Here is a 26,891-nt window from a genome sequence, read left to right as displayed (position 1 = left end):
AAACATACAATAATACTTAAAGGTTTGCTTGGTTTTTAAATGGTTAAGCTTTTAATGTTCAGATGACATGCAAGTCTAAAAAAAAATGTTTCCCTACATTTTATTTTTGGATATTTATTATTTATAATTATTAATTGACATTGATTTAATATTGTTTTTAATTTTACATTTAATTTTATTTCAAAACTTCTATTCAATTTCTATACATTTAGTTTTAATTAATTATTTGTTTTTCATTTAAAAATTATTTTATTATTTTTAATAACTGTTTAATATTGATTTTATTTTAAATAAATTATCTATTTGTTTTTAATAAAATGTATTAATCTTTAATTATTAGCTTTCATTTGTAAATAATATTTGTATGTTTTTTTATTCATTTACATTTTATTTGTTATTATTTATTTAGAATTATTAATTGACATTGATTTGTTATTGTTTTTACATTTAATTTTATTTACTTAACAAAACTTATTTTATTATTTCAATTTATATTATTTATGTTTTAATTATTTGTTTTTCATTAAAAAATATTGTATCATTTTTAATAACTGTTTAATACTGATTTTATTCTTAATAAATTATCTATCTATTTTAATAAAATAGCTTTTTATTTTAAAATATTTTTTATATTAAAAATGTTTAAATAAATTTACATTTTTGTTTTTTATAATTATTAATTGTTTTTAATTTTACATTTAATTTAACTTACTTATCAAAACTTATTTTATTATTTCAATTTCTATTATTTTTGTTTTAATTAATTATTTGTTTTTCATTTTATTAATTTTTTTATTATATATATATATTTATATATTCATATAATATAATTAAATTTTTAAAATAAATTTACATTTTTTTAAATTATTTATTTCTATGAAAAAAAAGTTATTTTCTCCTCAACAAGGCTGCCTTTATTTGCATTAATTTGTTTGAAATATTATTTATACAATTTAAATAACTATTTTCTATGTTGATATATACAAAGCTGAATTTCTGCATCATTAAAGATTCTCTTCTGGAGAATCATGATAGTAAATCAAAGATTAAACGCAATAAGAGACTCACCGCGCTCTGCGTGGAAACTCAACTTCACTGTCAACCTCTCCTTCCTCTTCCTCAGAAGACTCGTCTCGCCCCTGAAACACACACACACACACACACACACACACACACACACACACACACACACACACACACACACACACACACACACACACACACACACACATCATATTATACTATATTGAAGAAAACACTAAACTAACATAATACAAACTAAACTACTAACTAATGCATTACATTGTTCAAAAGTGGCGGTAAAAGTGCGGCATTTATAATGTTACAAAATATTTCTAATTCAAATAAATGCCGTTTTCAAAGTTTTCAACATTGAAAATAATCAGAAATCTCTTTTCTCTTGAGCAGCAAATCATCATATTAGAATGATTTGATCAATGAATTACAAATAATAATTATAGTTCAAAATACATACACAACCAAATATATATATATATATATAGAGAGAGAGAGAAAGAGAGAGAGAGAGAGAGAGAGAGAGAGAGTTGTTATTGTTTTAATTACTTGGTTTTCATTTTAAAATATTTTTATTACTATTATAATGTATTTTTTAAAAATTGCTTATTTTTATACTTGTTGTTTTTAATATATTAACAAAGTATTTATTTGAATCACTTTAATTTATGTTTACATTTTTAGGTATTTTTTTTGCTCACAAAGCATGCAAATATTTTTAGTAAAAAATGTGAAATATTATTACAATTTAAAACAGCTGTTTTCTATGTGAATATCTATAAAACTGTAATTAATTTCTGTGATGCACAGCTGTATTCCCAGCATCATTCCTCCTGTCTCCAGTGTCACATGATCTTCAGAAATCATTTGCTGATGCTGTTCGAAAAACTTTTCTGATTATTATCAATGTTGTTATACTGTGACACATTTTAGGATTCACAGATGAAGTTCAAATGTATAAATGTCTTTACTGTGAATGCATTTAAAGAGTGTAACTCATCCTCACGTTTCTCAGGGCTCTGGGCGAGTGCAGCAGGCCGCTGGAGGATGTCTTATCGGCGGGCGGCGTCTCTTCTCTGGTGCTCAGCAGTGAGTAATGAGGGATCTGGGGGTGTCTGGGAGCGGCGGGCGTCTCCTGACAGTGTATGCAGCCGGGGAATGGATGAGCCTGGCAGCAGGGACACAGCAGCCCGGGACCCGAACCCACGGAGGGAGGGATAGAGCACCTGCGGCTGCGTGAATCAGCGTCTACAGCCGTGGAGATCAGGTCGGGACTGGAGCCGGACAGTGTCCTCTGCAGGTGGTCGGTCTGTGGGCTGCGGAGCGCAGCGGCCGGCCCGAAGTAACGCAGGTTGTTGGCACATGTGGCTACAGCGATGTCACGGTTCTGCATCGGTAACAGCGGGCCCTCGGGCGGAGGGTGATGGTGGTGGTGGTAGCTTTGCTCCTGCAGGGGTTCCTGCTCCTCCGCCGGCCCTGAATCAGGTTTGAGGGCCCCTGGGAACTCACTGTGACTGCCTTTGCTGTTGGCCCTCCGGTGGCGGGGTTTACTGCGGTACCGGGCTTTCCCAGGCGGGGTGGACACTTTCGGGCTTCCTGATAACGGGGACGGAGCCGGAAGAGGCTCGGTGCTGGGAATGCCATCGGAGCGCAGCAGATCCGGTCTACAGGAGATTGAGTGTAATGTTAATGACCTCAAGATCAGCATGAGCCACACCGTATCGCTGACTTTAACTACTAATTAAACATCCGTGTTTCCATTGACGACATATGATGCATCAAAATACTGCATCATTTTTAAAACGTAATAAAAATACAATAATAAAAAGGTATTGATATTTAGAGAACATAACATGCAGCGGGCTGTTCGGTAAATACAATAATAAAAAGGTTAACGATATTCGGAGAATATAACATGCAGCGGGCTGTTCGGTAAAAACAATAATAAAAAGGTTAACGATATTTGGAAAACATAACATGCAGCGAGCTGTTCGGTAAATACAATAATAAAAAGGTATTGATATTTGGAGAACATAACATGCAGCGTGCTGTTCGGTAAAAACAATAATAAAAAGGTTAACGATATTTGGAAAACATAACATGCAGCGAGCTGTTCGGTAAAAACAATAATAAAAAGGTTAACGATATTTGGAGAACATAACATGCAGCGAGCTGTTCGGTAAATACAATAATATAAAGGTTAACGATATTTGGAGAACATAACATGCAGCGTGCTGTTCGCTAAATACAATAATAAAAAGGTTAACGATATTTGGAAAACATAACATGCAGCGTGCTGTTCGCTAAATACAATAATAAAAAGGTTAACGATATTTGGAGAACATAACATGCAGCGAGCTGTTCGGTAAATACAATAATAAAAAGGTTAACGATATTTGGAGAACATAACATGCAGCGTGCTGTTCGCTAAATACAATAATAAAAAGGTTAACGATATTTGGAGAACATAACATGCAGCGGGCTGTTCGCTAAATACAATAATAAAAAGGTTAACGATATTTGGAGAACATAACATGCAGCGGGCTGTTCGCTAAATACAATAATAAAAAGGTTAACGATATTTGGAGAACATAACATGCAGCGTGCTGTTCGCTAAATACAATAATAAAAAGGTTAACGATATTTGGAGAACATAACATGCAGCGTGCTGTTCGGTAAATACAATAATAAAAAGGTTAACGATATTTGGAGAACATAACATGCAGCGGGCTGTTCGGTAAATACAATAATAAAAAGGTTAACGATATTTGGAGAACATAACATGCAGCGGGCTGTTCGCTAAATACAATAATAAAAAGGTTAACGATATTTGGAGAACATAACATGCAGCGTGCTGTTCGCTAAATACAATAATAAAAAGGTTAACGATATTTGGAGAACATAACATGCAGCGGGCTGTTCGCTAAATACAATAATAAAAAGGTTAACGATATTTGGAGAACATAACATGCAGCGGGCTGTTCGCTAAATACAATAATAAAAAGGTTAACGATATTTGGAGAACATAACATGCAGCGTGCTGTTCGGTAAATACAATAATAAAAAGGTTAACGATATTTGGAGAACATAACATGCAGCGGGCTGTTCGCTAAATACAATAATAAAAAGGTTAACGATATTTGGAGAACATAACATGCAGCGGGCTGTTCGCTAAATACAATAATAAAAAGGTTAACGATATTTGGAGAACATAACATGCAGCGTGCTGTTCGGTAAAAACAATAATAAAAAGGTTAACGATATTTGGAGAACATAACATGAAGCGGGCTGTTCGCTAAATACAATAATAAAAAGGTTAACGATATTTGGAGAACATAACATGCAGCATGCTGTTCAGTAAAAACAATAATAAAAAGGTTAACGATATTTGGAGAACATAACATGCAGCGAGCTGTTCGCTAAATACAATAATAAAAAGGTTAACGATATTTGGAGAACATAACATGCAGCGGGCTGTTCGCTAAATACAATAATAAAAAGGTTAACGATATTTGGAGAACATAACATGCAGCGGGCTGTTCGCTAAATACAATAATAAAAAGGTTAACGATATTTGGAGAACATAACATGCAGCGGGCTGTTCGCTAAATACAATAATAAAAAGGTTAACGATATTTGGAGAACATAACATGCAGCGGGCTGTTCGGTAAATACAATAATAAAAAGGTTAACGATATTTGGAGAACATAACATGCAGCGGGCTGTTCGCTAAATACAATAATAAAAAGGTTAACGATATTTGGAGAACATAACATGCAGAGTGCTGTTCGGTAAAACCTCAAGGATTCCCAAACCCCTTTGACCAGGTTTGTCCTTGAAATCCCCCTTAGATTTAAAGCTAATATTTCTTTATCAACACATTCGCTTTTATTTTTATTTCAATTGTTTTAGTTTCAAAGTTTTTGTATTATTTTTATTATTGATATCTATTATTCATGCATAACTTAACTAATTTTTTTATTTTCCATTTTAAAATGATTATATTTATTATTATATCAATAATTATTATTTTTAATTGAATTTATATTTATTTATTAATATTAATTTAATTTGTATACTATTATTACTTTTAGTTTATTATTGACATTTGTTATTTTTAAATACATTATATTATTTAAATATTTTTATGTTTGATTATTAACTTTTATCGTTTTATATTCATTTATTTATTTTTATAATTTGCTTTTCATTTTTACATTTTTAATTTTTAATAACTATTTTTATTACCAAACTGTATTATTTTTAATACATCATTAAATAATTGATTTTAATAACATTTTCCTTCAAAATATTCATATTATCTTTATTACTGATATCAATTATTCATGCATTAACTCATTTTTTTATTTTCCATTTTAAAATGATTATATTTATTATTATGTTTTCAATAATTATTATTTTTATTAATTTATACTTTATTTCCTTTGCATTTCAAAATAATTTTTTTTTATATTATTATTACATTTAGTTTATTATTGTTATTGCTTTTTTAATACATTATATTATTTTAATATTTCTATTCATGTTTATTATTTTTTATTGTTCTTTAGTTATTTTTATTAGTTTTTTTATAATTTGCCTTTCATTTTAAAATAATTATTTTTTAAATAACTACTTTTATAACCAAAACGTATTATTTTTAATACATCATTAAATAATAAATTTTAATAACTTCAATTAATTACTAGTTGTACATTTTTGAAAAAAAAAAAACTACTACTTATTTTTAAAACAATTAAGCTATTATTTATTTTATTTATTATTTAAATTAATTTGATTTAATTAATATATTTAACAAATTTGTAATTAACTGACAGCCTTTCATTACTCTCACAAACCCCCTGCAGTTCCCTCATGAAGCCCCGGGGGGACGCAAACCTCAGTTTGGGGAATCGCTGGCTTAAAGTATTAAACAGATTATGATATGAACACCACGAACAGCAAATATGCCCATGTCTTCACGGATCGCTCACCTCTTTGGCTGTTGTGTCCCGGGTTTATGGTTCATGCCGCTCTTCTTCTTAATGAGCTTCTCAACAGCATTGGGGCGCACAATGGGCCGAACCAGATGCCGTTTGTACGTGCCGGGATGCTTCTTCTCCACGGCCTGCTCTCTCCTGCAATAAAACATGGGAAACGTCCAGATCTCACGACCAACATCTGTGATAGCAACAGCAGTGAGATCTGACTGAATGTGGGTCAGGGAAACAGCACGAGCCGGGGCGAGCTTTAAGCAGATTAGATTTAATGAGAGTTCAGACTCATTACAGCCTTTCATGAGTAATTTCATGCCAATGAACGGACAAGCGAGAGAGATAGAGAGATGCAGACAAAGCATTTTAATACTACCATAACAACTCAGTTTCTGCAGTATACACAGATTATTCACTGAATGAACGAACTGGAAATTACATCACCAGTGATTTTTTAAATAGATTACCAGAAGCAATTCACTCAAAATACGATTAAAAACCCAAACTGAATCATCATATTTATTTGATATCCTTGATATCTTGATCCTTGTTTCATGACCTGTAAGAATAAGATTGAACTGATATGTTTAAACCTTAAAATTCATAAAAAAATTGCATTCTTTTCATGAATCAGTTCAAACTGATTATTTTTAATGAATCAGTTCCAAATTATCACATTTATTTAAATCATAGTGTGTTAGTCAAATATCTTATATTTGTGCATATAAATGAAAATGATTAAATATGATTATTTCTTATTGAAAAACATGCTTCGATTATTTGAACTAGATTTTTTTATGTATTTTACTTTCATAAAATTTTAAATAGACTACAGTGATCATATATATAACTTTTATCTTATAATTCTTTAATTTTTTAAAATATTTAAAATATTTAAATAATTAAATAACACTCACAGTTTAATGTCGGCTAATGTCCACATGCAGAGGCAAGTAAACAAATATGATATTTAATAATTATTTATTTTATTTTGTGTTTTTATTTTAAAAGTATTCTTACTATTATTTTAAAATAATTATTTTTATTTATTTAATAATTTTTCATTATTTCAATTGTTAATTATCTGATTTTCATTTTAAATTGATCACTTTATTGTTTTTGACTTTTTAATTATTTACAATTGTTTTAAATAATTTTCTATTTTAGTTTGAAAAAAATATATTCTAAAATAAAATATATATATGTATATATATATTGTGACATGCGTCCCAAGCGCTCGTCAGCGTCGCCCTGGCAACACAGTGGAGTCACCGGTACTAGCTCGTCACGGGCTTAGCGGCCGCACCTGCAGCTCGTCAAGCGGCGCCTACTTAAACAGAGGAGGAAAGCAGTGTGGTGAGGAATGTCTCCCAACAAAGACGCTAACCCTTACCTCCTCTGTTTCAGAGAGCAGCGTGTGACCGTCAGCCCCACCAAGGAGAGCACAGCACGGGATCCACCACTCAGGACACAGCGAGCACGAGGTACTTGGAGCACCACGGAGAGCACCGCCTTCACTCAGAGCACAATTCATTTAATAAATCCACCCTTCGGGGACTTTCTCTGTCCATCGGTTGTCGTGTAGTTCCTCACCCAGCCACACTGGTGGAGAATGCGGGCAATAGTGTGAGGTGGACACCGACAACCGACCCCTGAGGAGACCGTTAAAGCCACCCGTTTGTTTTTTTTTTGTTGTTTTTCTTTTTTTCCCCCTTTCATTCGTATCTGCTCTGTTTCCACAGGCGGCCGCTCCTCCCCCGGCATGGAAGAACTGCTAAAACACCTCACCGAGGTGAGCATCCGCCAGCAGCAGATAATGGAGCACATGGCCTCACGTCAAGGAGACGCCGAACGTGAGCTCGCCGCCCTCCGCGCCGCCACCCACCGCACGCCGCTGCCTGACCCCCGTGTCCAAGCCGTCCAGCTGATGCCACGAATGACGGCGCATGACGACGTGGAGATGTACATTCAGATGTTTGAGGCCACCGCAGTCCGGGAGGCGTGGCCAGAGGACGAGTGGGCCCGACTCCTCGCGCCGCTGCTGACCGGGGAAGCGCAGCGGGCGTATTTCACCATGACGGCCGAGAGAAGCCGGAACTATGGAGAGGTGAAAAAGGAGATCCTGAGCCGAGTAGGCCTTTCCCCAATCTGTGCGGCGCAGCAGTTCCATGACTGGGAATATCGAGCTCGACAGCCCGCTCGCGCCCAGGCGGCCGAACTATCCCGGTTGGCCCAACATTGGCTGTTGACCGGGGGTCCCTCCGCACACCAGGTAGCTGAGCGTGTGGTGATCGACCGACTCCTCCGCGCCCTTCCCCGCGCGTTGAGGCAGGCGGCTGTCATGAGGAACCCCACCGATCTCGACGGGCTCGTGGAGGCCATTGAGCTGGCGGAGGCCGCCCAACACCGGGAGATAGGGGAGCGAGCGCCGCCTTTTCCCCGAAGGGTGGTCCAGGAGCGACGCTCGCCGGAGGGCACCCAGCGACCCGTGAGCAGGCCTGCGGTTCCCGGCCCCCAGGACGAGCCGATGCCCACCGAGCCGCCGCGTTCCCCCGGACGGACGTGGCTAGCAGGCTGTTCAGTTCACGGCCCACCGCCGAAGGCACCGCGAGCCAAGGTGCACATCAATGGCCGGCCATTCATCGCCCTCCTCAACTCGGGCAGCGGGGTAAGCCTGATACAACTGACTGTCCTTCCGCCCCGAACAGGCTCCAGAGCCCGGCTGGCGATAACGTGCGTGCACGGGGATACCAGACATGTGCCGGCCCGGCGAGTGACCATCACCGCGACACCTGGTTCCTGGCCCATCGAAGTGGGAATCTTAAAGAACCTGCCGGTACCCGTTCTCCTCGGCCGGGATTGGCCGGGGTTCGATCAGCTCCTCACCTCCTGCGCACAGCCTGCTAGCCTGGCCGGGAACCGCCGACGCCGGAGTCCAGCAAGGCGCCCTCGACGAGGCCCCGCGCTGCTAACGTCGGACAGCCCTCGAGGAGGTGCGTTTCACTGCGTTTCAATACACATAGCTAGACTGTAATAAAACAACCGAATACAACAGAGACCATGGGTCACAGGGGGGGGGGGGGGTGGGATGTTTATCAGTAGGCTACTGGCTGCTTGGGATGAGCTAGCGCGCAAAACAGAAAATCATGTCCAGAGTCGAATTCCATCTGGTTGCAATGTCTTGTATAAGCGACTCCTTCTTTTGTCCAAGTTCAATTTGTTTTTGTTCTAATTCTGCAGCACTCGCTGCACTGTGCTTAAAATGGCCCACAACCTTTCTGCATTTGGCCAGGACGTTGTCAAATGCGATGTTGTGCAGAGATACTATGACAGAACGCTGGAGACTGCGCGCGACGCAGGGGACGTGTTCAAAAGGCAGATGTCTTGCAGCAGCGATAATATTTCTTGCACTATCTGTGCTAAGTGTGCTGACTTTATTTGAAATGTCCCACTGCTGTGCAACATGAATAAAATGTTTAGCGCACGTTTCAGCAAAATGTCTCTCTTTATCATCTGAAAATGTGAATAACCTTCTTAGCAACTGGCTAGGTGCAGATGAGTAAGTAAATGTAAAGTTGGAAGAATGGATAAATGAAGTTAATTTTGTCCACTCAACCTGCATCACTGAAAGATTTTTTTTTTTGGACTGATATTCTTAGTCTCTTAAAGGAGATTGATGTTGTTGCTCGGAAGGGGCCAGTTAAAATGTTATGATCGAGGTTCTGGACATAATTTTTTTTTTTTTACAAACTAAACAAAACTTTAATGTTTTATTTAATATGTTTTATTTATATGTTAATGTTATATTCAATTTGATTACATTAATGTTTAAGTTAAGATTTACAAGAAATGTTAGCTGCTACTAACTTTTAACTGCTGTAAAAAAGCACTTTATTTTGTTTAAAGTTTTGACAAACAACATTGTATTGCACTTTTATTCATACAGCAGAACTTTGAAAGAATAAAATTACACAATACACTACTTTTGATTTCATTATTGAATTTTGCGCATGCTGCGATTAATCGTGATTAAAATATTTAATCGTTGCCCAGCACTAATATATATATATATATATATATATATATACAAATATATACATTCTAATAATTTTTTATTTATTTATTTAATAAAACATATTTTACAGATATTTCAAAGCGTTTTTAAATGTTTAATTTTATTCACATTTATATATATATAAAAAAAAAAAATTCTGCCACTAAATAAAAAAAATACATACAAAATACATTTTTTTTTTTTTGTCTTATAAGTCTAAAATTGTTTTCTTGCCGTTGCAATTTATATCTTACAAATCAGACTTTTCTTCTCAGAATAGCAAGAAAAAAGTCTTGGATTGGAAGATAGAGAGAAGACCGCAATGAAGAACTTACTGGAGCAGCTCTTTCTCTCGCACCTCCAGCTGAAGCATGATCGCGCTGAGCTCCATGTACAGGTTATTAGCTCGCTCCAGTTTCCTCTCGTAATGCTCTCGGATATCCAGAGCGTGTCTGAAACACACAGAGACTGTGAAACAGCACGTCACACACAGTGTCCTCCAGCTAAAGCTCTTTCTGTTGCATGCGATTCGTCTGCTCTCACCTGAGCTCGTCTCTTCTGCGTCGAATCAGCTCCTCGTCCAGTCGATGGATGCAGGTGCCTTCACTCTTGATCTTCTCGAAATGCTTCTTCACCTCCTCTCTCCATTCCCCCTTTAGTTTGGGAACCAATTAGCATGAATATTACTAGCATATTGGCTGTTTATTACAACTTATAAGGCACATGTAAATGCCTTATACCATATTTTAGACCTGTAATCCTAAACTTAATAACTACCTTATTAACAGTTATTAAGCATCAAATTAGGTATTTACTGATGCGAAACTTGTAGTTAAGAGTTAGTTAATTAATAATTAATAATTAATTAATCATAATAATTAATTCACCTGAGATTTAAAGTAGGTCTCCTGTGGCGTCCCGAGCACATCCGCCGCTGCGATATCCAGATGGAGAAGGATCTGCCTGAAGGACGGACGGTTTCTGGGTTTACTTTGCCTGCAGGAACAAGACCAACCAATAAAACCTTGTTTTAGAGAACACTTAGAAATACTTGATTCTGATTGGCTAATCACAACTTTCTGGTGACTCCCTAGCACCCACCCAGAACACCCTAGCAACTGCATAAACAACCCTCGCAAATCATGTTTCATTAACAAGGATTGGGAGGAGCGTGTCAGATACTTAGCCTAATTAACCCCAGTGGAGCACACTCAAGTTAATCAACACCTTGGGATAAATACAGCTGACTTACCTCTATCCATTGACGGATTATCAGCATCTTAGTTCGCTCCTTCAAATATGTCGAAAAAACAAACGTCCTCATCTGAAGACGAATCCAACTCTCCGGTCCCATCGCAGCAACCAGCCAGCCCTAAGATCATTCCTATTTGGCGTGGCATCGCAATCGAAGCCCAGACCTCATCTCGTGGACATGCTTTTGCTCAAGTAGCCACTCGTCTCCCAAGACGCCTAGACATACCATCGCAACACCCAGCGAGAACCCTAGTTGATTCCCCATCCTCCTGCTATTGCTCGGCCAGGCCAACGATTCCGCCCATAGGAAAGTGGACTGTATCGAGTCTGAGGCATGAGCCTTCGAGCAAGTTAGATAAAACAGAATCGTACACTAATTTGCATCGATCTAACCTCTCTCCCGATTACACCCCAAAGAAGGGGAAAAAGCAAGACAAACCTCCAGTTATGTCCCTCTGGACTCCACCGTCTTCCTCCTGTGCAAGACCCAGCTCTACGCGTTCATCAAGATCCCGCCACCACATCGGCCGCATCAGTCTCACCCCAAGGCTTCTACTTCAACAACGCAGGGGGCCTGTAGCTCAAGCTAGCACTTGTCCACCTCCACCGATAATCACAGCTCCGCCGAACGCTACTTTCGGCTCACGGGAAGCGCTTGGCCCCACTCGCTGTTATACACAGCTCCGCCCCCAGTCCCCTTCAACACTCTTCTCCAAAAGAAATCACCATACTCACTCCTCACTGCTAAACCAATGCCTGTCCCATCAAACGCCGTCGCCTCTAATGGTTAGAGAGTCAAACGCAGTCATGGACTAATGGTTAGAGAGTCGGACTGGCAATTGAAAGGTTGTGAGTTCGAGTCTCGGGCCGGCAGGAATTGTAGGTGGGGAAGTGCATGTACAGCTATCTCTCCATCTTCAATACCACGACTTAGGTGTCCTTGAGCAAGGCATCGAACCCCCAACTGCTCCCCGGGCGCCGCAGCATAAATGGCTGCCCACTGCTCCAGGTGTGTGTTCACAGTGTGTGTGTGTGTGTGTGTGTTCACTGCTCTGTGTGTGTGCACTTCGGATGGGTTAAATGCAGAGCACGAATTCTGAGTATGGGTCACCATACTTGGCTGAATGTCACGTCACTTTCACTCTGAACCTCCCCAAGTGGCTCACAACATCCAAGCGCAGGTATAAGCAGGTGCGGACATCGATCTATCTTCTCTTCTTTCCCTCCTGCCCACTCCTGATTCAAACGGTCAAACAGACTGCGGCGATTTTTCAATCACTTTAAAAAACTTAAATCCTCTTTCATCACGACTTCTTCCTTTTTCTGAGTTCACCATCGCATTTAGTCAATTCACTGAGATTATCTGTTCAGTCTTCCCCCACAGGTGACGCAAGATCAATGATTATTTGTCAATCATAGCCAAGCTCGCATTGTTCTATGGAGAAGGTTTTTTTTTTTACACATACCACAAGCTTTTGAAACATTTCTTGTGCAGTTTGTAGGTCTGTCACTTACTCCACCAAGACTTGCCCACAAAACAAATCAACCCTACTATACACCCATGCCCGGATACTTCCTCTATGAAATCCACCAGCTACGTCCTAAGAACCAGGACGACTGCAAACTCAAGTCTAGAGCAAACAGCCCCTCCAGAAGCAGATAACTGCCACGTTCGGTGATACAGGAAACGAGGAGAGATCCAAGTGCAGGTATGAGATTTTATTAAAGGGCAAATCCAAAGGGGTAAACAGTCCAGGCAGGGTCAAAACCAGAGTATCCAAAGAAACAAGAAAACAGACAAGAACACACTAAGAGAGCAAGACTACGGATTAGCATTTACATAAGACAAGAGCTGTGTCTGAAACCGCTCCCTATCCACTATATAGTGCACTATATGGGGTGTCAGCCATTTTGTAGTGCTGTCCGAATTCCGAGTGAACGACTTCATTCCCTACATTTGTCCACTACTTTTTACCCACAATTCATTCTGATTTCGAGTGTACAACTGATGTACACTTGCTGAAGCACTATTTCCCACAATCCAATGCGGAGTAGCGTCGAGCAGGAAGCAAGAGCGGGAGCGAGCGAGTTTGAATGAGAGATGAAGTTTACATCTTTATTATTTCTGTTTTAACGTTTTTCCAACATTATTTATATTAAAATATGTTATGTAGGCAATAACCCAGTTTAATATTTGACTAATTTACTGAGGTGGCATCATCGTTAACTTACAAAAATGATGATAATTTGGTGGATAATTTAAATTTTTCGTTAATAACAGAATAATAATAAATAATTAATAATAAAATAATTCTGATGTAAAATTAACGGTCGCCTGAGGACGCTCTACAACCATCTTATCTGAGCTCAAAACAATGCTTGAGCAAGTGTCAAGATACTAAAAATAATAAATACATAATTCTGAACGTGTTTATGTGTGTTTATTTTTGTTCTCAGTACGTTATTTTAATAGCATTTAATGATTATGAACATAAAAGCATTACAAAAAAAAAAAAACCATTATATAACGTTACCATCGATGAAACCACAAAGCTGACGCGGAGGTATGTATAACTGCAATATAAAGTCATTTTGAGTTTTATTGCTATTAGTATTATTTTCTAAAATTAAGTACATGTAATATAAAAGTACATATGGCAATATTTTTGCAACAGCTCCAAGTCTCACGCGCAGTGTAGGCTATACGTCACTGTCCGAATCCGTTCACTTATTTTTTTGTTCACTCCTTCTTGATATAGTGAACTCAACTGCCATACACTATATAGGGATTAGTGAATGAGTGAATGAGTGAGCGATTTCAGACACAGCTAAGGACTCTGTGACACATACTCAGACAGACCGGGTATAAATACACAGAAGGTGATGAGGGAACTGGGGACAGGTGGGGAATCATCAATTAACTCAAACAAGGAGGAAGGTGACCAAATAAGGGAACAGACAGTTAATAAAGTGCCAGACACGTTGGGAAAGGAGGAAACCTAGTGGAAACCCAGGGAACACAACCCAGACACTGTGACAATAACTGGCAGTCATGAATCTTATTCAACAGAAATGTTGAAGAAAAAAACAACCTCTTTTCATCCTACGGTCGGCGAGGCATACCCATTCAATGCTGTGTGCTCGCGTGGGACATCGGTGAAAGTCTCCTGACCGGACAACCTTATTTTTCCATTCTACGGTCGTCAAAGCTTACCCATCCAATGCATTGAGTATCGCACTCCCATCGGATGCCGCCAAGAGCCTCCTGGCCACACAACTTTACCTTTCCGTCTTAAGTCCGGAGGGGCTTACCCATTCGACGCCGTGAGTATTGCGCGCCCGTCGGACATCGGTGAGAGTCTCCGGGCTAGACATCCTTACCTTCTCCATTCTATGGTCAGTGAGGCTTACCCGTTTGATGCTGTGCGCTCCCGTCGGATGTCAACGAAAGACTCCTGGCCAGACAAACTTTACCTTTTCCATTCTACAGTTGGCAAGTCTTACCCCTTCAATGCTGTGTTCTCCCGTCTGACGTCGGCGAGAGTCTCCCGGCCACATAACTTTACCTTTCTGTTCGACGGTTGGAGAGGCTTAACCGTCCGACGCCATGAGACTCTACTTCCCTCCGTAATTTTGAATTACTACATTTCAATCTATCAGTATTTCTTGTGTAGTAGTCCGCTCACATTTGCAGCTTTATTCCGTAAAAACTAACAGTTTTCTTCCCTTTCAAAAACACAGCATAGAAGTGTGAGTAGACGAGGAGTCTCACCAGGTTTGTTTCATGAGGATCTTGAAGCCGTCGGGACAGGTGGACGGCACAGGCAGATGGAGGCTATTACTCCCAACACCCCAGATGATGGCAGATGAGTCCACATCCTTATAGGGGATCTCCCCAGTCAGCAGCTCCCATAACACCACCCCGAATGACCTACAAACACACAAAAAACCGGCATTCACAGCTCACACTACATACACTACTGCTCTAACATTAATATTTCTAAAAGAAGCCTCTTCTGCTCACCAAGGCTGCAGTTGTTTGATCAAAAATTATGTAAAATAAGAAAATATTTTTACAATTTAAAATAGCCGTTTTCTATTGAAATATATATTTCAAATGTAATTTATTCCCGTGATCAAAGCTGAATTTTCAGCATCATTACTCCAGTCTCACATGATCCTTCAGAATCATTCTAATATGCTCGAGAAACATTTCTGATTATTATCGATATCACTGCATTAGCTCGCACTCACCAAATGTCTACTTTCTCCGACACCGGCTCATTCCGGATCACTTCGGGAGCCATCCAGGCCACCGTCCCGGCAAATGACATCTTCATGCTCTTGTCACTGAGCTCTTTAGATGTTCCAAAGTCTGAGATCTTCATGTTGTCATTTTGAGTGACTAGCACACTTGCAAAAGAAAAAACACTCATTCAGCGATGCCGAACGCATGACACGATGCTGCCCGATTATTTCCATATACACTGCAGGTGATTTGAGATTTGTTGTGTTTCTTAGCGTTTTATGCATCTCACAAAGTAAGCATTTTTGTTAATTTAAATAAAGCTGGAATAAAAGAAAACCCTCGTACTGTGTTAAAAATCTGGGTACAGTTGTTGTGGGTTGACCTTTCGGATTCAATGTAATCGCTCACTACGATAATATTATATTATCAATAAGATAATTTCAATAAATAAATAAATAAAAATGGCAAACCTTAAACCTTTTTTTTGTAATGTGTGAGAAAATTTACCATTAACTATTAAATACAGTTTTTTATTATTATTTTATTAATATTTAAAAATTATTTTGTAACATTTTTTAAAATAGAAGTAGTGTGGAAAAGCACTTATTCGGTGTGCTTTCCTGAAGCTTAAATAGTAGAGCATGGCGCTCGCAACACCAGGATCACAGGTTCAATTCCCAGCTAAACAGGCATGAACTTAAAATGCACCATCAATGCAGTGTAAATATCTTCAGATAAAAGCATCTGTCAAATGCATAAAAGTACATACCCTTATAGGGTAGTTGAAATTGACCCATGTTAGAAATTTTGTGCACACATTACACAAAACTTACTTTGGAGACTTGAGGTCCCTGTGGATGATTTTGTGGAGGTGCAGGTAGTTCATGCCGCTGGCGATCCCTGAGGCCCAGTCCACCAGCAGCCGTGGCGTGATCTTACGTCCGGCCCTGAGAACCTCGTACAGCTGCCCTTGAGCACAATACTCCATGATGATACAGTAACACGGGGCCTGCGTGCAAACACCCCTAAAACACGAACAGCATTCTTTAGCTGTGTCCACTGCACTCAAAACTGAGCATTTACTGCCACTGTGGTCATGCATTGTGACCTACTTGAAGCTGATGACGTTGGGATGCTTCAGCTTGCGCAGGTGTTTGATATCAGTCTCCTTCTGCTCTCTGACTTTCTTGATGGCGACCTCTTCGGAGTGAAACTTTCCGAGGAACACGGCGCCCTGCGCTCCGCTGCCCAGCCACTGCAGCTCAGAGATCTCCTCAAAAGGCACCTCCCACAGGTCTACTGGCCAATCAGAGAACACACCATCAACAATCAGCAAAAAGATCAGCTTAAAAGGATAGTTCACCCAAATTCTGTCGTTTTGTTGAACAGAAATGAAGAGGTTTTGAAGAATGCTGATAACTGAACAGTTGACGTAGGCACTGACTTCCATTTTTCCATTCTATGGAAGTCAATGGCTGCCAGCAACAATTTGGTCATCAACATTCTTCTAAATAACTTATTTATGCTCAAAAGAGCAAAAAAACTGATACAGGTTGCTTTTCTATGTGAACATGCACTAGACGGACATCTTTGACCATCATGCTTGCATCTTGCATAATTTGTAGCACTCTCAAGATGTTTTTTGTACTGCCATGCATCTTGTGTTTACGCTGTGATGGTTTTGAGGATACAATGGTACCTGGAGCAACGAATCAAGAAATATTTTTTTTGCAATATTGATTTTGTGTTAGACTGTTAAGTAAAAGCTGGCAATTAAAGCAATGAACAACAGTCAAGTTTGACCGGTCAGTTAATGATCACACTAACACACTAGTTTTCCATTTTTATTTCTAGTGATTCATTTTCATTGTTTTAATTTTAAAAGCATTTTATTTCTTTAATTGTTCCTTTTTATTTTTTTATTAAGTATTAGCTTTTCATCACCCTGACTTAATGTTTAACACTAGTGCTGGGACAACGCATCGAGGTCATCGATGACGTCGACGCAAAAAATACGTCGACGCAAAATATGCACATCGATTCGTCGACCTGTTTTTATTTCTCTAAAAAACGTTTGCAAAACGTTTACCTTATGTGCGCTGAATATACGTGATGGCCGGATCAACATTCTGTCCAACGCTATATAACCAATCCAGGGGTTTTTCTGCATTGATCTTTTTTTTTGGCGGCTGTCAAAGCCTTATTTGATCGGTGAGTGACGCCTGACAGAGCGCGTACGAGAGAGAGCCCTTGCTGCGCGCGCACACTCAAAGTCTTCAAACAACATGAGCGATTCTTGCTCTCTCTCTCCCTTGTGCATATTAATCAAAATCATTAAACACGATAGAAAAACGGCGAAACACCAAAGTTTCACACGCGCTCGCGCACTCACAGTCTTCAAACTACGCGAGCGCTGTCTTGCTCGCTCTCTCCGTCTCTCTCTCTCTCTCCCTCGTGCATATTAACCAAAATCATTAGACACAATAGAAAAAGGGTAGAACGCCAAAGTTTCACGTGGAGCATTCAGAGATTTTTTTTTCTCCATGACAGGCTGCTGGCTCCCACTGTTAATATTTTTTTTTTTTGGAAAAGCACTCTCTGTATTAGCTTAAAGCCCTCAAGTTTACATTGGTTACTGTATTCTTTCAATTGCTCTAAACAAGTATTTTGGGTGACCTTATTGAATGCTAGACATCAAGTTGTTGTTATTTTCATCTGAAAGAAGAACTTTTTTTTCAGTAAGCTAGGCCCTATGTGTTCAGTAAGCTTGTTTCAGTGAGCTATGTGTTTTCAAGGCTTCAAGGTTTTATTGAATGCTATCTCTATACAAGTGCAAAGTAATGCATTCTTAGTCAGTCTTTTATATTGTAATTTTAAGAGCAATAAACAATGTTAAGCAATGTTAAGGAATTCAGGTTTTTTTCATTCAGATATGTAAATCAACATGTATAAATTGTTAGTAGTCAATTAATGGGGAGATAATCGAAATCAAATCTGTCAGAAAAATTAATCGTTAGATTAATCGATGCATCGAAAAAATTATCGCTAGATTAATCGTTTTAAAATAATCGTTTATCCCAACCCTATTTAACGCATTTCATATTGTTGATAACAAACAATGAAATATGTTTTCTTTTTCTTCATATTTTTATAATCAATATGGTACAAAATAATCCTATTCAAATATATGTTATAATTCAGTTGGGTCAAAAGCTTACTATATTACATTACTAACTATTTTACTGCCTTTACAAAGAAGTACAAATCCTTTGCACTGGTGGAAATCATATGAGGCAATGTTTCCATCTCTGGCTTGTCTTGCAAAGTCTTATTTATGTTTACCTGCCATGTCAACAACTTCTGAACGTCTCTTCTCCTCATCTGGAAACAATATCTCGAAGAAAAGAGCCAGCTTAGCTCCAGAACACATGAATATGTTGATATTCTTACACCATAATACTGAACGCTGATTGAGTGGACTCTAAACATTGCATTTGTTTAAAGTGAAAACCCAATTGTTGAAACTATTTTTTTTTGTCCTTCGGAGATTCACTCACAGCTGTGATGAACAGAAGCCCTGAACATGTCAGCCATTTTTATTATTAAATGTTTTATTAAGTTTACATTTTTTATTCTTTTAGTTTAACATTTTGTCAAGGGGCTTGTTTACATTAATACTTTTGTATTACTTGTTTGTAAAAGTTAAAGTTGAAAGGTACATAAAATGTGTAAAATGGTTGGTTTTTGGTGGAAAATTGGTCGTTTAGATTAATTGATAAATTACTCGATAGATAAATCGAAGTCATTGGTGGCAGCCACAAATATCTGGAAAAATATCGGTAAAACCGATTATCGGCCGATCTTTGATAATTACAATGTAACAAGGACACCTTAAAATAAGATGCAACAAAATTTTCGTTTGGTAATTTGTAATCGGTATCTAATGGACTACAAGCTTTTTAGTAGCACTTCATACTCGTCACTAACCTTGCTGCTGAAGTTTGTACTCAGTCGAGTATGTTTTCCCGATAATATTCCACACAGGTCTCAAACATCCGAACAGTCCCTCTAGGAATCCACCGCTGCCCGTCCCGGCTCGATGAAAGTGCAATTTAATGTCTTCATGTGGATGGTGGTGTTTGTCGTCCCTGCGGTGGTTCATTGGACACCCGCCTTCCTCATTTTTCTCCTCCGTGCAGCTTCCGCAGTCTCCCTGACCGCAGGACCCCGGCGTCTCGGCCTCCTCGTGTTCCTGCAGCTGCAGCACACTGTTGTCGAAGTTTCCCTGCTCCCGCGTTGAGTCCTCGCTGAGGGCCGTGCATGGAGTGCTGGTGCCGCCCGCCTCGGCGTCTCTGCAGGGGAGCTGCATATGCTGCAGTTGCATGGGAAGGGTGGTGGGCGGAGCCAGGTCTGCGATGATCTCCGGTGGAGGTGGTGCCGGCGGAAGCAGCGTTTGAGGAGAAACGTTAGTGTTGGTTTTCTTCACTGAGTCACCAACGACTGTGATCTTGAGATTCTCCTTCATCTTCCCCACCAGCAGACTGGGACAGGACGTCCAGGACAACACCTCTGGGGAGCTTCCCATGGTGCTGTGCGTGTGCATGGGCAGATGCCCTTCTCACCCGACGGGAAATGAGTGGCGAGGCTTTACAGATTAATTTTGTTGGGGTTTATGACACACCTGCATGAGAAAGAAATGCATTTAAAAACAACCCGATGGGTGCAACTAAACAAAACGTTTTTTGACTTTCTGAATACCAACTGTTTCTACTTGAACATGGAGTATGATGCTGAAAGATAAACAACAAACACTAAGACATGAGTGCTGATTTAATAAGGGAAGCGTGGCCTAGTGGTTAGAGAGTTTGAGTCCTACCCCGAGGGTTGTGGATTTGAGTCACGAGCCGGCAATACCACAACTGAGGTGACCTTGAGCAACCCCCAACTGCTCCCAGGCCCCACAGCATAAATTATGCCCACTGCTCCGGGTGTGTGTGTGTGTGTGTTCACTGCTCTGTGTGTGTGCACTTTGGATGTGTTAAATGTAAAGCACAAATTCTGAGTATGGGACAGCATACTTGGGTGTATGTCACGTCACTTTCTCTTTCAAAAGTTTGGTGTTTGCATGTTGCAAAGTTAACATGATTCTTTAATAAAAGTAACATTACATAGAAATATAGAGCAAGTGAGTCAATTTAGTTAGATTAAACTTTTGAATTCAGTTTTTTTTACAGAAACTATATTTCTTTTTTATATTTAATTGTACTTAAAAATATATATATAATGAATCCTTTTTAGTGATAAATAGAATTTTGTTATTTTGTTGTAAAATTCATTATAAACACATTTATATTAATAAATATAAAATAGGCTATTTAATTTGGACTTTTAACGTATACTTTTTTGTAATTAATGAACTATGTAAGTTTACACACACACACACACATATATAAGTTAATAAATACATAAACAAATATTTGTATTTATATTATTTTGTACATAATAATTATATTTCTTCTTACATTACCTTTATTCATTTAGCAGACACTTTTATCCAAAGCGACTTACAAATGAGGAAAGTGGAAGCAATCAAAAACAACAAAAAGAGCAATGATATATATATTAGTGGTGGGCGTAGATAATTCTTTTAAATCTAGTTAATCTCACTGTAATCTTGGAATTAATCTAGATTAAAATGGCTCATTTGAATTCTGCCAAAGGCATTCAGAATATGTGTGCTACTCAAATAAACTAATGACTAAAACTAATGTTAAGTCTTTGAGAATGGGTTTCTCAAGCTAGGTGGTGCATTAGACCATGTGCTCATCTACGGTTTCCAAAATGCATCACAAACTGCTTGAGAAAGCTGTAAACGAATTCACATTGCACAAGGTGCAAACAACCTTATGCCTGTTTCACACATAATCCGTCTGCAGTGCGTATGCTTTTTGTATTTTTTTACGCACCCATGTTAACGGATTCCAGCGTTCACATGGCTGCGGTCCGTCAGTGTGTTCCAGGAGCGGTGCGTCTGCAGCAGTGCAGCGATCGTTCACGTACCGAGTAGCGACGTGACGACAAACGCGTCCTGTGTAAAAGCACAATGAGTATGAGTTCGTGCTGCTTCAGCAACACTGCATACGCACTGCAGACGGAGTATGTGTGAAACAGGTGTGCATCTTGTCAAGGTTTCCATTGGCAAGCTTCTTTAAAAAAAAAAAAAAACACTCCCTGAAGCAAACTCGGCGGCATCTTAGCTGCATCTATGTTAGGGCATCACGTTTGATGTGGTAATTTCACAGTAGGCGTACACACAGGTGCGAAGACTAGTTATCGCCCCCTAAAGATTCGGCTAGGCATACATCTGCACTAAAATATCAAGGTGAAAGTCATCATAGCTCAAATAGTATAGACCCAACTCCCAACCCAACTTTGAGAATAGATTAACGGCGATATTTTTTTTTATCGGCCGATAAGAGTCAACGCCGATAATGGCCCACCATTTTTATATATATATATATATATATATATATATATTAGGGCTGCACAATATTGGGAAAAAATGACATTGCGATATTTTATTTTTCTGTGATATATATTGCAATATTTTTTCTTACAAACAAAAATGGGGTGAGCACACTTACACTTTAATTAATCTGCAAATCACATTAGTCAAGGGCCGGGGAGCAGCTGGCCCATACAGTTAATGAATAACGGATCAACTACGACAGCCTACATCACACATCCTGCGATGTGACTATCGTGGATTCGTACATTGCGGTATCGATGCTTAAAACGACACATCGTGCAGCCCTAATATTATATATATATATATATATATATATACACACACACACACGTTTGTTTTTGTGAAAAGTGGGGACATCCCATTGGCGTAATGGTTTTTTATAATGTACAAACTGTATATTCTATCGCCATTCACCAACCCTACACCTAACCCTAACCCTCACAGGAAACTTTGTGCATTTTTACTTTCTCAAAAAACCTCATTCTGTATGATTTATAAGCATTTTGAGAAATGGGGACATGAGTTATGTCCTCATAAGTCACCCTCTCCTTGTAATACCTGTGTCATACCCATGTCATTATACAGAGTTGTGTCCTGATATGTCACAAACACACACATACACACACACACACACACACACACACACAATTGCATAATAAATAAAAAGAAAATAGAATACAAAAAGACTAGAAAGGTAGTTAGATTTTTTAAGAATAGAATTAGAATAGAGAGTGTTAAAGTTAGAGGGTCAAATGTGTTTTAAGCCGATTCTTGAAGATGGCTAAGGACTCAGCTGCTCGGATTGAGTTGGGAAGGTCATTCCACCAGAAGGGAACATTTAATTTAAAAGTCCGTGAAAGTGGCTTTGTTCTTCTTTGGGATGGCACAATCAAGCGACGTTCACTTGCAGAACGCAAGCTTCTAGAGGGAACATAAGTCTGAAGTAACAAATTTGGGTAAATGGTTGCAGAGCCAGTGGTAGTTTTGTAGGGAAACATCAATGCCTTGAATTTTATGCAAGCAGCAATTAAAAGCCTGTGCAAATTGATAAACAGAGGTATGACATGAATTCTTTTTGACTCATTAAAAATTGATCTTGCTGCCGCGTTCTGGATTAATTGTAAAGGTTTGATAGAGCTGGCTGAAAGACCTGCCAAGAGGGCATTGCAATAGTCCAGCCTGGACAGAACAAGAGCTTGAACAAGGAGTTGTGCAGCATGAAAGAAAGGGCTTGATCTTCTTGATGTTGAATAAAACAAATCTGCAGGATCGGACAGTTTTAGCAATGTGATCTGAGAAAGTCAGCTGATCATCAATCATAACTCCAAGGCTTCTAGCTGTTTTTGAAGGAGTTATGGTTGATGTGCCTAACTTGATGGTGAAATTGTGATGAAACGATGGATTTTCTGGAACCATATGCAGTTCTGTCTTGGCAAGGTTGAGTTGAAGGTGATGATCCATCATCCAGGAAGAAATGTCTGTTAGACAAGCTGAGATGCGATTAGCTACCATCAGATCATCAGGATGGTATGAGAGGTAGAGTTGAGTGTCATCAGCATAGCAGTGGTATGAAAAGCCATGTTTCTGAATGACAGAACCTAATGATGCCATGTAGACAGAGAAGAGAAGTGGTCCAAGAACTGAGCCCTGAGGCACCCCAGTAGTTAGATGTTGTGACTTGGACACCTCACCTCTCCAAGATACTTTGAAGGACCTATCAAATAGGTAATACTCAAACCACAGAAGTGCGGTTCCTGAGATGCCCTTTGCTAGTAGGGTTGATAGGAGGATCTGGTGGTTAACCGTGTCAGCGGACAGATCAAGCAGGATAAGTACTGAAGATTTGGATTCCGCTCTTGCCAGTCTTAGAGCTTCAACAACTGAGAGCAAGGCCGTCTCAGTTGAATGTCCACTTCTGAAGCCAGATTGGTTGCTGTCAAGGAGATTGAACACAGCTCGTTCAAGTGTTCTAAATTTTTTTTATACATAATACATGAAATGTATATAATACATAAGATATATTGAGTAGATCGCAATGCATTCTGGGATCACTTGCTCTATTAAGCACGCAATGCTGCCACATTTTTTTTAAACAGCATTTGCAACAGATGCCTTAAGAAAGTCTACTACACAGGCAGATTACTAGGATTCAGAACAGAACACGTTTAAAAATATCCTTAATGAATTTGAGAAATATAAACACTCGATTAAAACTGTAAATACAGCTCTGATTGCTAAATAAAGACTGAAACTGTGGATCATTTTAATTTCCAATCTCATTCCGCACACAGCAGGACAGGAATTGGAGGCATTTGCATTAATGATGATTATCGCTTTAGAGAGAAAGAGAGATAATTCCAGGAAACTGTCATTGTGATCCGGTCTCTGTTGATCGGATGTGTCAGTGCTGCTTTGAGATTAAAGCAGAGTGAGCATTAGAAGCTCTGAGAGCCAAACATCTGGCACACATCGCTCACACACACACAGAGAGAGAGAGAGAGAGAGAGAGAGAGAGAGAGAGAGAGAGAGAGAGAGAGAGTAACTGAAGACAAACATCGCATAATCTGCTGCAGTAGTTACACAGCAATGATTTTGCCTGCATTAGTGTCCAAACCAAAGGTCGGCAGGCTTTATGATGTGACATAATCACAAAACATATACAGACAAACAGTCATAAGTTTCTATTTTCCTCTTGTAAGAATAACAGTGAAGAGATGAAAAGTCTGATTTGACCTTCTTCTTTGTTTGGCTTTGTTCACTCTGAACAATCATTAACCAACTTCATCAGGTGTCTTTAAACGCTAGTGAAGAAATATATATATACATTTATTTATATCTTTTTAAATAAAATTTAAATAAAAAACAATTCAACTGTTTATCTACAATTTACAAAAAAAATGCTTCAAATTCAACAGAATAAGGAAGTATTTAATATATTTATTTATAATTGATTCATTAATATAAACATATCAATGCATCCACATAAAAACTTACAAATCCACAGCATTAAACAAAAAATAAAAATTAACTAAAGAAAATAAAAATAAAAGGTTAAGAACACTACAAAGCCAACCATTCTCTTAAATTACTTAAAAAATGTGTCATTTAAACAGATAAATCAAAACTGAAATAAAACTAAATTAATAAATATAGAATAAACAAACAAATAAATAAACAAAAAAATAAAAACAAATAGTTAAAGAAAAAAAGAAAAAACCTACACAAATAAATAAGATAATCTTATAATAAAACCTCAAATAAAAACAAATAGATAAATAAACAAATAAATGTAAACAGATAAATACTACTAATAATAATACAATAAAAAAAAAAATTTAAATAAATAAATAAATAATACATTTAAAAAAAAAAAAAAAAAAAATACATAAATAAGATAATTATAATAAAGTGAAAAAATAAAAAAACAGATAAAATCAATACAATATAATAATAATAATAATAATACATTAAAAATAAACAAATAATAAACAAATAACTAAATAAAATAGGTGACTTAGGCAACATGGTGCTGATATATTGCTCATCCCTCCTACACTCAGTGGGGTATTAATGTGGGGTATTTCTGCGGGGTAAAGTGATCCGGTGATTGCCTATAATAGAGCAGCAGTGCATCAATAATGCATTGCATGCGTCTCACAGAACTCTGCCGAGAGTGCAGCGGGAAACTAGAGAGCGTCACTCAGGTGACCAATAAACACACGTGTGTGTGTGTGTGTGTGTGTGTGTGTGTGTAATTCCACGCCGGCTATGAGTTACAGTCTGGAGGGGAAAAAAACACCAGTCCTGCCAAAATGCATGGACTCACACACACACACACGTCCTCATGACAACAGTTTAGCTGAGTTTGTACATCTGTAGTCCAGATCAGCCTGGCTGGGTTCTGTTCTGTCACTCGTGTGTCGATATCAATCTGAAGGCAGTGAATTATTCATTGGTTTGGTTGGTAAAGCTGTTATAAATAAAATATGGACCTTTATCAATGCACTTCCTGTCCAACTGGAAAACAAGCCCACCTACTGTCCCTAATGAATTACTAGAAATAATATTATGAAGTGTTTCTGGACCTACAGGCAGGGGCGTAGATTACGCGGGGGACATGTCCCCCCACTTTTAATATCAAGGAAATTTGTCCCCAGCACTTTTTTAGTCAAATGTGTTCGCATAGATGTTTTCAAGAGCTGGTGTCAATAAATATAGATTTAAACTCAAAGAGACAGGACAGTCTGCGCATGACCTGATATTTTATTCGGACCCAGAAGCGCTAAACACTCAGTGTTTATGCAGTGTTTGTTTCATTCATCCTCGAAGCCGGAGCGCGCTCTCGCGCAGAAAGTCATAACAGGAAACTCCTAATATGGGCAACAGCGTCCAGCTATCGCTGTATGAAAACAGTTGTTTTGACAGAAGAACTGAAACTTTTGGAAACACGAAGACATTAATATACGATTGCGACAATATATGGTTTTTCAAGTCATCTCCAGCAGATGATAAATACAGTATATCAACAAAACTGTCACGATCATTACATGGAGTGCCCATGAACTTTTGTAGAGGGCACTCCAATCAGGACAATTCCACATTAACCACCAGATGTCACCCGAACTCTAGCACCTCTTATCTGTTGCACCACACCCTAACTACATTTCCCATGAGTCTCTGCATCACAATCACCCTGCCACACCTGCACATCATTCCTCAGTCAATCTCCTTGCCACACCTGCACCTCATTTACACACACATATAAGCAGCACACTC

At 38.5% G+C, this 26,891-nt stretch overlaps 1 protein-coding gene and 1 long non-coding RNA gene across 9 annotated transcripts in view; one reads left to right on the top strand and one right to left on the bottom strand.

Moving 5' to 3' along the window:
• Nucleotides 1-26,891, bottom strand: part of LOC128020262 (mitogen-activated protein kinase kinase kinase 13) — a 55,221-nt gene that overhangs the window by 6,217 nt on the left and 22,113 nt on the right. For 4 of the 5 annotated variants that reach the window (XM_052607075.1, XM_052607074.1, XM_052607076.1 and 1 more), the window contains 11 exons: nt 19,574-20,267; nt 16,699-16,885; nt 16,420-16,611; nt 15,592-15,750; nt 15,110-15,268; nt 10,971-11,079; nt 10,627-10,736; nt 10,419-10,535; nt 6,030-6,173; nt 2,042-2,699; nt 1,069-1,139 (listed from right to left, as the gene is read on the bottom strand). In XM_052607075.1, coding sequence (XP_052463035.1) covers nt 1,069-1,139; nt 2,042-2,699; nt 6,030-6,173; nt 10,419-10,535; nt 10,627-10,736; nt 10,971-11,079; nt 15,110-15,268; nt 15,592-15,750; nt 16,420-16,611; nt 16,699-16,885; nt 19,574-20,189 — 2,522 coding nt within the window. In that variant the 5' untranslated portion in view covers nt 20,190-20,267. The remainder of the gene's footprint in view (nt 1-1,068; nt 1,140-2,041; nt 2,700-6,029; nt 6,174-10,418; nt 10,536-10,626; nt 10,737-10,970; nt 11,080-15,109; nt 15,269-15,591; nt 15,751-16,419; nt 16,612-16,698; nt 16,886-19,573; nt 20,268-26,891) is intronic. The other variant, XM_052607077.1, reaches the window with a different exon arrangement.
• Nucleotides 2,981-4,974, top strand: LOC128020266 (uncharacterized). 4 transcript variants are annotated; one of them, XR_008185318.1, is made up of 6 exons: nt 2,981-3,110; nt 3,545-3,606; nt 3,917-4,040; nt 4,103-4,288; nt 4,475-4,660; nt 4,723-4,974. It is a non-coding gene; the product is annotated as an uncharacterized LOC128020266 (long non-coding RNA). The 4 variants fall into 4 exon arrangements; XR_008185320.1 differs by having other exon boundaries at nt 4,537-4,754; XR_008185317.1 differs by having other exon boundaries at nt 4,475-4,754.

The sequence above is a fragment of the Carassius gibelio genome, chromosome A9 (genome assembly GCF_023724105.1).
Source record: "Carassius gibelio isolate Cgi1373 ecotype wild population from Czech Republic chromosome A9, carGib1.2-hapl.c, whole genome shotgun sequence".
Lineage (NCBI taxonomy): Eukaryota > Metazoa > Chordata > Actinopteri > Cypriniformes > Cyprinidae > Carassius > Carassius gibelio.
The sequence above is the reverse complement of the archived record's forward strand: the minus strand, read 5'-3'. Positions and strand labels throughout refer to the sequence as shown.